The sequence below is a fragment of the Ailuropoda melanoleuca genome, chromosome 7 (genome assembly GCF_002007445.2).
Source record: "Ailuropoda melanoleuca isolate Jingjing chromosome 7, ASM200744v2, whole genome shotgun sequence".
NCBI lineage: Eukaryota > Metazoa > Chordata > Mammalia > Carnivora > Ursidae > Ailuropoda > Ailuropoda melanoleuca.
In genome coordinates, this window is record NC_048224.1 from 50,306,852 (window position 1) to 50,321,052 (window position 14,201).

A 14,201-nucleotide genomic window follows, 5' to 3' on the forward strand; every position below is an offset into this window, starting at 1 on the left:
CTTCTCCTAAAAGAAAAAAAAAATACCCCTATCTATCTGGGGGCCGCGGTGGGGGTGGAGGCCAAGGCACTCTGGAGGCCTTGGCCAGCTGGCTGTTCCAGGCCGCTGTGGGAGCCCAGAGGCAGGGACCCCATGTAGGCGGTTAGGCAGCCCCGCTTGTTAGTGACTGGGTGGGAGTGGGGCCTGATTTATGGGCGGCTCCCCCACCAGGCCTGCAGCCTGGCCTCTCTCCCCTTGGATGGCTACCTCCCTGGGGCCTGGCCCGGCGGGGTCCGGCCTGGCCCAGACACGGGAGTGGAGTCAGGTTGGCCTCAGCCGGAGGCAGGGGCATAGATGACTTGACCAGGTGGCTCTGCTGCTTTGGCTTGAGCTTTTCACTCTTCCAGAAGGTGAAGAGAGGAAGAAGGGACTTGAAGGCAAGCAGGTGAGCTGACTGAACACCTCCCATGTGCATTCCACACTGGCTGCTCTGAATGTCACCATCTGGTGGGGGCTGCTGATACTCCCATTGATTACCTGGGAAAGTTGAGGGGCCGAGACTGCCTCCAGGGCCAGGTGGTTGCCTCTAGTGGTCACAGGTTGGGCCAAGTGGATAGCAAGGCCAGGATAGGGCAGGGCAGAGGGCAGGGGGTTTTGTCTGAAGGCCAGGCCTTCCCACACAGCCAGGGATGTCCCTGTCCAACCTCCAGGCCCAGACGGGGCCTGAACTGTCCTGGTCCCATAGGGCCCAAATTGTTCTGTTCTGCACCCCTGTGCTGCATGACACCCTCTTTCGTGCATTCCTTCATTCATCTCACATTTACTGAGTGCACACTGATGCCAGGCACTGGTCCGGGCACTGGGGAAAAGGGAAGAAGTTTCTGTCCTTGGACCATTTACCTCATAGGCATTGGTTCTGGGGGTTGGAAAGGGACATGGGTCCATGGGGCAATCACTGCTGAGAACCCTCACCACACCCCTTCATCTGAGGAAACAGGCCCATCACACAACACCTCACTTACCTGGCTTGGGAGAAGAGGGACTTTCTGGATAACTGAAGTCAACTATATTTAAAACCTAGTGTGTCTTCCTCATTGTGCCACTTACACATTTAAAAAATATATTTCCTTATTTTAGAGAAAGTTTAGAGAGAGAGAGAGAGAAGGGGGAGGGGCCAAGGGAGAGGGAGAGAAACAGACTCTCCGCCAAGCACGGAGCCCCTTGCCAGGCTCCATCGCACGACCCTGAGATCATCACGACCTGAGCTGAAACCAAGAGTTGGTCGCTCAACTGACTGAGCCACCCAGGGTCCCCCAACACATTTTTTTTATTGCGAAAATACATGCAAGAGGAAAATCTTATTGACCTTCGTAACTAACTGATTCTACTGATTAAATATCCAGTAGTCTCCCCTTATCCGTGGTTTTGCTTTCCACTGTTTCAGTTACCTGTGGTCAGCTGGGGTCAGGGAGTAGACGATCCTCTCTGTGACTTGTTGTTAGAAGGTCAGCACGTAGCATCCTCCCGCGACATCACAGCGCCCCCACCATTCGCCCCGCCGCTCATCATGGAGGCATTTCATCATCTCACAAGAAAAAGGGTGAGTACAGTACAAGATATTTTGGGAGAAAGCACATGCACATATCTTTTATTACCGGTATATTATAACTGTTCTGTTTTATTATTAGTTATGGTTACTGTGCCTAATTTATAAATTAGACTTTATCATAGGGATGTACGTATAGGAAAAAGCATAGTGTATGCACGATTCAGTACTATCCATGGTTTCAGGCATCCGGTGGGGGTCTGGATACATCCTCTGTCAATAAGGGGGCTACTATATTCTCATTCTAATTTCTACCTATGACATAACATGTAACTTATTTCTCAACATGCGTGACCTCATAATTAAGTCTTTTTCACCCACTGAAGTTCTTATAAGATATATTTATCTTGCATATGACTGAGCCTAACTAACCTTCCCATTTTAATGCAATGATTTTGTTTCTGGATTAATACCATTCATCCTCTGAATTTAAGAAAGAAATACCCCAGCAAGCACCTTTACATCACTGACACGTCACATACATGGACCAACAAACAAACACTGTCCTTTGCGCATCTTTGGATGGGAGACTGTGAAATGGGGTCTGCTTTCACCGCCTTCTTAAACAGGGTCTTTCAACCCTGTGATGCCATGGAAAGAACTCAATTGGCTTTGTCAGTCTCCAGGTGAGGCTCTGAGCCCTGAGAAGGAGAAATGTGAGGGATTAGTGATGGAGACTCTGGCTTAAATCCCAGTTCCGCCATTTCCCAGCTCTGTGACCTGGGACCAGTCACTTCTCTCTCTGGGCCTCCCATCCTCTCCGTAAAACGAGGACAGAATGAGACAATGCACACACCATGCTCTGTGGCTCCCTGGTGTGTCACGTGTGCTCACTAAATGTTAGCAAAACACAACCAACAAGCTGCAGGACTGGCGGGTCTGCCCTCAGGGGCCCTTGCTGTGTGGAGTCTGAGACTGAACCATCATCCTGAACACTGCTTGCCCTTCTGTGATAGAGTGACTCACCCCAGCCTGGGGAACCCTCAAGGAAAGACTCAGGGCTGATTTATCTCTGGGTCCACAGCAGCCAGCACAGAGCGAGCGTCAGGGAGCATTTGTTGAACGACTACTTGCCTCTGCACCGAAGGCCCCACATGCTGCCTGTGGGGGTAGAGTTCTGCCACCTGTCCTTCCTGTCCTGTTGTCTTCTCTGTGGGCGGTCAGCAGACACTTTGCACCACGCAGGCTGGACACTGCTCACCTCTGATTGCCCTGGATATGTTTATGGGCTTCCCTTTCATCTGCACTGCCCCTCCTCGGCCCTCAGCCTTCCTGGGTGAGGCCGGCAGGGAATGATGAGGCCCCAGCACAGAAGTGCCTAAGCGCCAGGTCCCCTACTGTTCCACACCTGCGGTCAGCCTCCACCATCCTGGGAGGAAGGTAGGATTTTCCCCTCACCTTCCATGAGCTGTTTGAGAAATGAAGAAACTCGGGTTCAGGGAGACAAGGTATCTTCCCGAAGTCACAAAGCAAGGGTGTGATGGAGCTAGGATTTGAATCCAGGCACTGGGCTTGCAGAGTCAGCATCCTTTCTCCTCTGCCAGAGCCCCTGGGTGGCCCATTTGTCTTTTCCTTCAAGCTCCAGCCCAGGTGGTCTCAGGCCATGAGACCCACACAGAGGGGAAGGAGAAGGGGTGACCCAGGCTCCCCCTTCCCACCCTCCCCAAGCAAACAAAGCCCAGGGTCTCTCTTCTAAGTGGGGACTTTCCCAAAGTGCCAGGCCTATTTCCTGGACGTGGAACAAGGAACAAACAAACTAGAGACCTAGAAACTGAAATGGAGAAGAGAAAGAGAGAGAATCAGGCTGGGGTTGGGGCACAGTGTAGAAAGACAAAGAAAGAACCCACGGAGAAATGAGGCAGAAAATGAGAGAAGAGAGACCCACTAACAGCATAACAGACCCAGAAATGGTCAGAAAAAGAGAGAGAGAGAAAGAGAGAGGAAGGGGGGGGAGAGAGAGAGAGACAGAGACAGAGGAAGGAGAGAGAGGGAGAGGCAGAAAGAACGAGAGCAATTTAGAAAGAGAGAAAGTAGAAATGGGGGAGAGGGAGACTGAGGCAGAGAAGGAGAAAAGAGAGAGGGACAGGGCCAGGAGCTGGAGGCAGAGGGGATGTGGATGCCGAGACCCCTTGCAGGGCAGTGGAGGGGGCGGGGCTGCTGGCAGCAGCAGAGGCTGTTTCCGCTGCACCCCTTATCAGCCTGCTGCCAGATGTTCAGATCCGATGCCAATGTCAGAGAAGTCCATAGTGCCAGGTCAAGGCCGTGGCCAGCGGGAGCCTCAGCTGCAGTGTGGGGAGGGGAGCTGGGGGACGGGAGGAGACCTGCTTGCTCTTCTCCCCGGGCCTCTTGGTTCTCTGGACTGGACCACCTGGTGCCTCTGGGGGCTACTTCTCCAGTCTGAGAGTGGGGACTTGTGGGGGCAAAGTGGGGCTCCTGGCAGCACGTGGATACATGTATGTGTGTAAGTCCGCACGTGCGTGGAAGCACATGGACCCAGGCACGCAGACTGGCACGGGTGCACATGAGTGCACAAAGCTACATGGGGACCGCTCCCAGGCCTGTGCACAGCTGCCCCACCACTGCCCTCCTCTGCTGGAGCCCCTGCTCTGCCTGGTCGCCCCTCACCTGAGCCAGGCCTGCAGCTGGAGCTGGAGAAAGGCTCTGTGGCTGGCAGGGTTCCCAGGGCCCACCCTGCTCTTCTACACATGGGACACTCAAGAAATCTGCGCGCCCTTAAGAGCTGGACTGAGGGACCTGGGACCTTCTAGAATTTGAGGCCTGGTGAAGATCCTCAGGAGGAAATGCAGGAGCTGGATGTCTGGCGGGGCTGGGGCTTCAGCCTTGGGCCTGGGCCTCTCCGCCATGCTCCTGGAGCGTGCAGCCGCAGCTGGGGCCCCCTTCCTGGGATAGTTTATCTCCCAGTGCACACGCTTGGCCCTCAAGGGGTGACCCAGCCTTGCTCCCCACATTCCTCTTCAGCCACGCAGCCGGTGGGCCCCCCACAGCCCTGAGACATGGCCTGTGCTTGGGGGGTGGTCAGGAGCAACAACTCAGAGCCATCTCGCTGACCTTTTGGCCCCAGCCCTTTGCAGCTGTCTCTTTGTTTTTCTCCGCTTTTGTCTCTGAGCATCTCTCTAATGTCTCTGCCATGATTAATCTGTGTCTATCACTGTTTTTTGCCTCAATCTTTCTCTGGGAATATCCCAGTTTTTTTCTGTTTCGGTCTCTTAGTCTGTCTCTCTCTAGGGTCCTTGAGTGGGGCCAAGTCTGAGGATCCCTCTGCTTTGCTCTCTGCCTTATAGTGGCCAACTTCAGTGGGAATGTAGATGAAAAGCAAGGCTGTGGGCAAGTGGGCAAAGCGCCTGGACAAGTGGAGACCCTAGACATGTAACTGGTGAACTGGGGCAGCCAAGCAGCCCTGGCAGTATGGACTCCCTGCCACCCGCCTGCTGAGAGTCAGCCCAGATAATGGACATTGATCAGGGTATGCAGCTGGTGGGCTCCCCCATGTAGAGAAGACGGGGGGGGGGGGGGGGGGNGCCGGGGGGGGGGGGAGGATGGTGTAGGAGGAGGAAGCTGGGGCTGGAGGTCTCCTGGCCTGAGGGCCTCCTTCCTGTTTGTTGGGAAGTGACTGCCTCAGAAAGCTGCTCAGGGGAGAGGAGGGAGGCCATGGTGACTTCCGGGAAGCTGGCCAAGGGCCCGAGGCCACCCTCCCTGTGCCCACATGGGGCCTGCTGGCCCTGGCTTAAAATAGTGCAGTTCCTCTGCTGCTGCAGGGCCCAGCCCAGGCCTCAAAGGGCTGCTGGCTGCTGCTTGTGCGACAGCCAGGGCCTAGGGTGGAGGGGATTCACCCAACTGTCCAACCCTCCGCACTTTGCAGCGGCCGTGCCTCGACATTGTAGGTGGGGAGTTGCAGAGAAAGCAAGGGTTCCTGAGTCAGAAACCCTGGATTCAAGTGTCAGCTCCAACAATGACCAGCTGTGAGACTTCGGGCTGGTCCATTATGTCTCCTTGAGCCTCGGTTTCCAACTATGTAAAATGGGGTAAGTGCCGGGCTTTTAACCTAAAAAAACCCCAATATGTAGACTCCTCAGAACCTTGCCAGGCACAGAGCAGACACAAAAATGGGAGTTCCTTTTGCCTCTCTTGCCGGCTGTGCCCCACTCCTCACTCTGAGGAAGGGACGCCTTGGTGCTTTCCTCAGTTCCTACACTTCTCCTAGGACTAGGTATTGAACAGGGACGGTCTGTGGAGAGGGAGATTGCAGGGAGGGCAAGGATGGGGCTGTGGTCTCCATGGTGAGACTTGTTGCCAAGGGAACAAGACTCCAAGAGCCCTGGGTCTGACAGTTGGGCACTTTTGCCACAGGATCTCAGACAGACCGATTACCACCGTGGACCTAAAATCCTGGTGGGCAGCCAAAGCCAGAGAGGTAGCTTCTGGGTCTGCTGGGTTTCCATTACTGGGGTGTTAGTGGCTGCGGCTCCTCTCATACAGCTTTCTCTTGTGGATTGACTGAATTAACCCCCTACTTTGAACCAGCCACAGTGAGTCCTCCTTAACTCCTAAGACAAAGGCACGTCATCTCCATTTATCTGACCAGGAAAGTGAGAGGTATCTATCTGGGTCAAGGCCACACACAACTGGCAAGGGGAAGAGCGAGAGACCTCGGGTGGTGAGACCCCGCTGACGTGCCTCTGTCACACAAGCTGCCTGAGGAAAATGGTCCCTGAGAGAGGGACCATGTAGCCACAGCCAACCCGATCCCAACACCCTCCATGAGCCATTTCTGGGGGTTTCTGGCTTCAGACTCTGACATACGCCAGAGCTCCGTTTCCTCTTCAGTTACATAGAGATGATCTTATTTACCTCAGAGAGTTGTTTAAGGATAAAGACCTCAGCACAGACCCTGCCTAACAGGAGGCACTCACTAGTGCTTATGTTCATTCCTGAGGTTACATTCGAGTTGTGTAACCTTGGGCAAATTACTTACCCTTTCTGGGCCTCGGTTCTCTTATCTGTAAAATGGGAATCTTTATAGCATCGGCTTCATAGGGCAGCTTTGAGGAATCAGTAATGTAATGCATATAAAACGCTTAGTACCGAGCTTTGCCTTGCTCCATATACGTTCATTATTCTTCCAGATTATTGCCTGGCATTCAAGGAAATCAAAAGCTCAGCATTAGTTCAGTAGCAATTTACAAATTTAGAGCAGTGTTCTAAATTTTGTTCCACAGAACACTGTCCCAACGGAATTTTAACGGGAATTAAAAAATGTTCCATGCCTAAACACTTTTTTGGTAGGCCCTGGGCTAGACAGGGTTAGTTTTCTTCAGGCAAGACTTCTCAAAGCCTTTAACGTGCCAACAAAGGTGAGGGAGGCAGTTAGAGTAAGGTAGAGCGAGTGCAGTAGTTCCCAGATTTTTGGCAATGGAACTCCTACTTCTTTTTCCATGAAGCCAACTTGTTGGGTTGTCTACGTGGAGAAACCACAGATTTGGTGTCGATAGCATTCTACATATTTTTGGGACTGCACTGCTTTTCAGATCAATTTGGTTGGGTCTATTCACTCACCTCTTACAGAAATTAATCCTTTATTAGTTTAATAGTTTTGTTTTGCTAATAGCAAGAAGTTCAACCAAAGGCCATTACTGAGTTTTGTTACAAACTCCAGACATTCATATTCAGCACTACTGAACTGCTCAGGCAGAGCAGGGAGGAAGCCCGTTGTAACTTTGGTATCAGATAGACCTGGATTCAAAAACAAATTCTGCCACTTTCTCATGTGTCATCTCAGGCAAACAGCTTAATTTCTTTGGGCCTCAATTTGCTTATGTATAAAATGGGGCTGAGACCTGAATCTTGTAAAACTGTTACGATTACAGGAGACAATGCATGTAAAGCACCAATCTTAGTGCCTGGTACTCACTAGGCGCTCAGCACATGTTTCTTCTCCTCCTCACACCTCTGTGTCTTATCTGTTCCCTCTTGTGGGGCAAGGAAGAGTCTATTAATTAGTTCTGCAGTTTCCTTTGTTCTAAAGCCATCTCTTTCAAATCTCAAGGGCTCTCTGGTCCCTTGTGCTGGAGGAGGCTGAGGTGTGGGAAGGCAGCTGGGCTTCCCCTCATTTCACACATGGGGATTTAATAGACTTTGATCAGACTCTCCTCAGCCTTTATGGTTTCAAACTGAGAAGCCTTCATCTTTCCTGTCTTCATATAACCCTCAACCCAAACTCTGCCACTTCTCTGATCATATGAACAGCAGGTTTACAGGACGGTTGGGCTTTGAAGTTGGGTAGATCTGGGTTCAAGTCCTAACTCTGACACTTCCTGTGTGACTCTGGGCACATCTCTTGATCTCGCAGACCCTCCATTTTCTCAGCTCTAGAAAACCTCATATATTTCCTGGGAAGACCGGTATTAATCGGCTGGACCATAGTGACAGAACAGGCAGGCCACCACCAGCACACTGCTGTCACGGAGATGTAGTTCTCTTTCCTGAGACTTAGCAGATGGCTTTCCTTCCTACACTCTGGAACATGGCATTCAAGGCCCCCAAGTGCTTCTCCAACCTCAAGTCTTGCTATCCCTTCCATCTGCCAGTATTCCTGCCATGGCAGTCCCTTGTTATACCTGAATATTCCATGTTTCGGATTCTTAGCCTTCAAACGTCTTGTTGATCCCTCTCACCTCTACCTGGTCTAGCCTCCTCTGTCTAATGCCTTTCTTCAAGATTCGCCTTCAGTGCTCCTCTGTGAAGCACTTCCTGAGTAGAACAAGCCACTCCCTCCTCTAGATCCTTGCCACCTCATATATGTCCTTCATTACAACTCAGTTCCATGGTACCGCAAAGGTCTGTATTTGCCTCCCCCATCAGACTAAGTTCCTCTAGTTGTGCCACTTTCTGACTGGGTGACCTTGAATGAGTACCTTCACCTCACTTCAATAAAATAGAGGTAATAATCCTTGAAGTTCAAGGAGATTCAGGTTTGTGAAAAGTCCCAACACAGTGCCTGGCACACAGAGCAGACATCTTATTCAGTACTGGTTCACTGATTCGAGCAGCTCTGAGAGAGAGAGCCCTCTGCCAGACACTCTCAGCAAGAGGAACTGAGTGGGTGTTAGCTACAAGCAGGACCAACAGGTCTGGAGACACCAGCCAGCTTCTTAGGACACCCCACTGTCCCTCCCTAGAACCCCAGACAAGTTTCACAGACACATGCCATGTGCAGAAGGATTCACATTTATTGGTTCAAATACAGTACCTAACATTTGCTAAACATGCATTTCACACTAATTGGTCACATTTCCACAGGTAGTCAATTCACAGAAAAGGGCCCATCCCTTGCCAGCTGGCAGGGTGGGAGGTAGCAGAGGGCCTGGGTAGCCTGCAGAGCCCACCAGCTATCATTTGGTCATGCAGGGCTGATGATGCCAGGCTGGCGGGCAGCCCTTGGCCGGCCCTTTGGGGACAAGGGCTCAGAGACATCCCATTTACGCGATTCCTACACAGGACTGTGGGTAGAAGTGGGCCGAGGGTAGGTAGCCCAAGGATATGTTCACTGATGCATGTGCTACCACAGCCCCTAAAGGTGGGGTTGTAAGAGGTGGTGCTCCCTGTGCCTTGGGTCACAGGAAAGAAATGGTGGCCTCTTCAAGGGGGTGGCTGGGACTCCCCAGACGTGGCCCAGACATCACAACGCAGCCACAAGCCCCTATCACAAGCCTGGGATGGCAACACAGACAAAAACACCAACACCCCAGGGCAGGCAGAGTTTCTTTCCCGACAGAAACATGTACACAGAGCAGGAGCTACCGTGTTCTTTTCCCACAGGATTCCTCAGAGAGGAATCGATCAGGATGCCACTCAAGAGGTAGTTTTACTTTTTTTTCTTTTTCATGGAAATTTGAGTCAACAACATTATTACCTATTATAAGACATTTCAGAAAAAGAAAAATAAAATGGTCACCAAAGGGCAAAAATGATCCTTTGGCTGGCAGGGCTGGCTCCAGGATTTGGAAGACCAGCCTCCACCAGTAACACTTTTCTCTTGGGCTTGGAGCAAGCTCTGGCCTAACTCACAGCTTCCCTTTGAGCCTGCCATTGATTCCTGAGCAGGCTGTGCTCCCCTTAGGGCTGCAGGCCCAGAAGAGGGAGGCCAGATGGGCACTGGATTGGGCAGAGGGACCAGGCTTTTTACGAGCTGGTAGAGGCAGGGCCACTGTAGCTCATGTTGCAGGATACCCAGAAGTCTTCACGTTTCAAGGTAGCCCGGGTCTAGCCAAGAAGGAAGCCCCGGCGTGCTCCTCGACTCCGCATGTTCTCTGGGGCTCCTGCCTCTGAGGAAGAAGTCCAGGTCCGGTATCAAGCCCAAAAAAGAAGCTGCTGCTTGTGGCAGCCAAGAGAGGGGTTTCTGGGGACCCTGTAATTAAATACACATCCCTGAGCTGTGGCCCTAGAAACCCTTGCCTCGAGGCTAATCAGTTTCCAGCACCTGGTGGAATGATTGCCGTTTCTCATCCTGAGACACAGATAAAACATCATTTCACAGACACTGGACATAGATGCTTCGAGCTGAGGAAAGAGGGAGGAATGATCAACTGCAAAGGCAGAGGGAAGTGTAGGGGATTCTCATGGATCAAACTGGGGAAAGGGAGAGCAGTGGTGTTTTTGTTTCGTTTTTTTTGTTTTGTTTTGCTTTTTGTTTAAAAAAAATCAATAAAGAAAAATATAAAGTTTAATAAAAGATCTGATCTGAAAGACTGGATTTCTTAAAATAATTGTAAAATTTTAAAAAGCAACAAGGAAAAAGACATAGACCAGGGGTCCAGAGCTAAAGACTTGGAACCACTGCTCAACTTCCTGCCCTGCTGGGAGGCTAGGGTCCCCTTACTTTGGCCAACCTTGGGCATGGCTTAGATGTCGCCCATGCTGGGTTTGTCCATCTGTCTCCATCGGTCCCATTCCCCAGGAAATCAAGAACAAAGGTAGGAAATGGGGAGCAGAGCAAGGCAGCTCAGAGAGCCCAGGGTTTTAAGGACCTGATGACATACTGGCCATGGCAGGTGCTCACATCCCCGAAAAGGGGTGGCAGGAGAGAGGCAGGTCAGTGTGGAGCAGGTAACTGTCAGCAACGCTGTGCAGACCCTTAGATTCCCTCTATCCATCCTCTAGTTCTGGGGAACAAGACAAGGAGGTTCCTGCATGCTGCCTTCTATCCCTGGAGGTTTGCCCACCTCAATTATGGGTTAAGCATGGGACTGGGTGTCCTCTGAGCTAGGTGGAGTGCTTTGAGACAGGTTCTGGGGAGTTCCTTCAGATTAAGGGCAAGACCACTGAACCTTGTGAAAGACTCCAAAATTCTACAGAGGACCCAGAGAGCATAAGTTGTAGGTGAAGTTCCAAGATTCCAAACTTCTATCTTGGGTCAAGAAAACACTTAAAGGGAAAGAAAAGGGAAAGCCTGTGTGTTTCAATGCAGTGCAAGGAGGGAGAATTCTCCTTTACCACACAGCTTTCAGGGTTCTATTTTTATGGTGGAAAAACTCTCACTCAAAGTGAGTGCAATTGGTAGCAGGGGATGAGAGAGCGGACAGAAGAGAGGGGAATTAGAGACAACATGCGCAACTTTTTTCTTCTTCCACTAGCAAAAAGGCTACCTGTTAACCAAACATTATGGAAAGAAAGGCAAAAAACAAACACACCAAACCTCCCCCTCCAACCTTTCTCTGGGTCCTTCAAACCAAATTCACAAATACATCTAGTGGCTGACCTAATGTCTCCACGCTGCTAGCTACACTCCTACCTTCTCCTCATAATACCTGAGTTTGCAATGCAACACATTCACTTTACCCTGTTTAAAAAAAGCCCACGTCATAAAAGGACTGGGTGCAGAAGACATTAAAGGCTGTCCACAGGTCAGGCTCCAGCTTGGAACACACGGCCACTTGGCTCAGAGATTCTGCAGGGCTCTTGGCAATGAATGGGCTCTTTGTTCTGTGGAATCTGCTGCAAACATTTGTAAAAATGGATTTATACAATGGCAACTTGCAGAACCTTTCCCCCACGCCACAAATTAACAACTTGCTCTGTTTAATGCTGTATTATTGGAGAGACATATTCTCTTGTCACAGAGCAATTTCCTTTGATACCCAACACAACCGGTAAAATGCTTAATTTAAGAGAAAAGTAATTTCAAAAAATAATAATAATTTGACAGATGGAGATCTAAGCAAAGGAAGATACTGCACACAGAAGCAGTCTTGGAGAAGGGGACTCTGATACGTGTCTCCTCCCCTATCTTGAGGAAAGCAGCTCGGAGTCTGACCTGTAGCCAAAGAATGTGATCTAGTTGGTTAAATAAAATATTCAGGGAAACAAAAATATTGTGAACTTAGAAATAAACAGATACACACGCAAAAATCTTCCCATCAACATGTGAAAAACATTCTGGTTGGAGCTTTTCCTGAGGAACGTGTCTCCTTTTCTTTCTCAGAGCAGTTGGGGAAATGGCATTAAGTAATGCTCTGAGTTTTAGATCCATCAAGGGACAAAGTCATCACTCTGCTGGTACCCGTAACATTTCATTGGAAAGAAAAAATTGTAATCCGACACAGACTACCTGGTATGCACATGATGTGGTGGCCCACTAGGTAAGTTTGCTAGGCCGGGTTAGGAAGAGAGCAAACGGCCTTTGACTAAACAGGCAAAACAAAATGCTGCAGGCCCCTCAAGCCCACCCAGGGAGGCACCCAGCTGAAGTGGTCTGTCTGCTGCACTGGCTGTGGGAGGTACCTGGGTACAGGCAGGGACAATCGCTGTCGTAAGGCAGAAAAAGGAAAAGCACCTGAAAGAGCTCTAAGACAGACATGGTGTGGCCACTGGCCAAAGCCAAGAGGGTAAGGAACATTTCCCAGGACTAGGTAGAGAACGTAGTGAAAAACTAGGAGGTCCAGGCCGTATCTGCAGAGGGGGGCAGCCAGGGCCTTAGGAACATGAGGTAGTTTCAAGCTCCCCCCACCCTTCCAGGTGCTTTGGACTCCAGCCCTCCAGGCCTTGGTCAGCCAGGCTACTGATAATCTAACAGGCAGGTGAGCCACTCCGGTACTTGGACTTTCTGTTCTAAGGAAACCTGGTCTCATTTTGGAGAGATTAGGAGAACTTGGGAGGAGAATGAAGGGGTAAAACTTCTGTTCAGCTGATGGGTGAATAGTCCTTCCCACTGTGGGAAAGACTGCAGGTTTTGGATTCAGTCCTGAGGGTGAGACAGGATGGGGTGAGGGGAAGACAGGGAAAGGAAGATTGTTTATTCTTTTAGCAGTCTGGCCTTTGTCCCACTACCCTTTGAAAAAAGCAAGGTGAAAGGAGAATAAATCAGCAGTGGGCACCAGGATTCAGAGCATGACATTTTGTTCAGTTGTTTTTTTCAAAGGGCCAATAGGAAGTCAAATTTATAAGAGAGAGGCAAGGAGACTGAGGAAGGTAGACCTTGGTAGATCCAGGTAAAGACACTAGGTAGTTGTGAGCCCCAAGGGAGCTGGTAGACAAGTCCTAAGAATTAACTTACTGCCAGGACCATGTGTAGATAAAAAGTTGACAGTGGCAGAAACTAATAGTGGTGGTTTGGACGGCGGGGGTGGGGGGAGCCCACAGCATGGTGTGAGAACAGAAACACTTCTCCCTGAAGAGTTGTTTGGAGGGAGGACATCTAACTTAGATTTGGTCACTGTACCTCCTCCTTCAACTACCATGCTTTCCAAAGAAAAGGGATGGCTAAATCTTCATCTCCTGCCCTGTTTCCAATGTCTCACCCACTTTGCTTAATAAACCTCCCAACACCACTTTGCCCCTTTATGGTGTGCTCTTTCACTTTACCTGGCAATTCTGTGGCTAGAAAAAGGCAGTTTGCTCTCTGACAGACTAATGTAGGAGTCTGCTGAGAACATGTGGAAAAAGGATGGATGGTCACCCCCCTCCCTTTCCACTGAGGTAGTCGTCTTTGTCAACATTATGGAAATATTCATCTCAGCCCCATCCCACCCTCTCCCTCAAAATACAAAAGAACTATCTCTAAACAACGACAACACTGTAACATTAAACAGCTTCACATTCTGTAAACTGCAAGGAAATGCATCGGCTGCATTCACACAAAAGCATGTGCATCATGTTGAAGGCCATACATTCAACTCTGTCGTGAAATAAATATATAGAAAAATGAGGTTAAAAAAACAGACAAACAAACAAAAAATCTTCTTGCTATGGAGGCAACTGGAAACACTGCTCCACAGCCTCCATCTTGGTCTCTCTGGCTCTTTCTTCTGGAACCTGTCCTCCCCACCCAAGGCGTTGTGGCTGGCCTGAGGAGGGGTGCTGGGAACAGGTCATTCCTTGCCCACACTCGTCTTGCAGGAATGCAGGACCACCTTAAAGAGGAGGGGCAGCTGCTCCAGGGGTACATTCACCATCTTTCCTGGTAACAAGGCGGGAAAAGAAGAGTTAGTAGTGGCTGCAGTGGAAGAGCGTGTCTGCCTCCTCTTGGGCTAGTGAAGGGAGAATATTGCCTTTTTGAGGGACTGGAGCAAGGAAAGTGCCAGGAGTGTCACAAAGACAGGAG

General features: G+C 50.2%; 1 protein-coding gene across 2 annotated transcripts in view; it reads right to left on the reverse strand.

Moving 5' to 3' along the window:
* Positions 1-8,819: 8,819 nt before the first annotated feature.
* The window catches only part of NR6A1 (nuclear receptor subfamily 6 group A member 1), a 220,917-nt gene continuing 215,535 nt past the window's right edge, over positions 8,820-14,201 (reverse strand). For both annotated transcript variants that reach the window (XM_034664500.1, XM_034664499.1), the window contains exon 10: positions 8,820-14,057. In XM_034664500.1, coding sequence (XP_034520391.1) covers positions 13,969-14,057 — 89 coding nt within the window. In that variant the 3' untranslated portion in view covers positions 8,820-13,968. The remainder of the gene's footprint in view (positions 14,058-14,201) is intronic.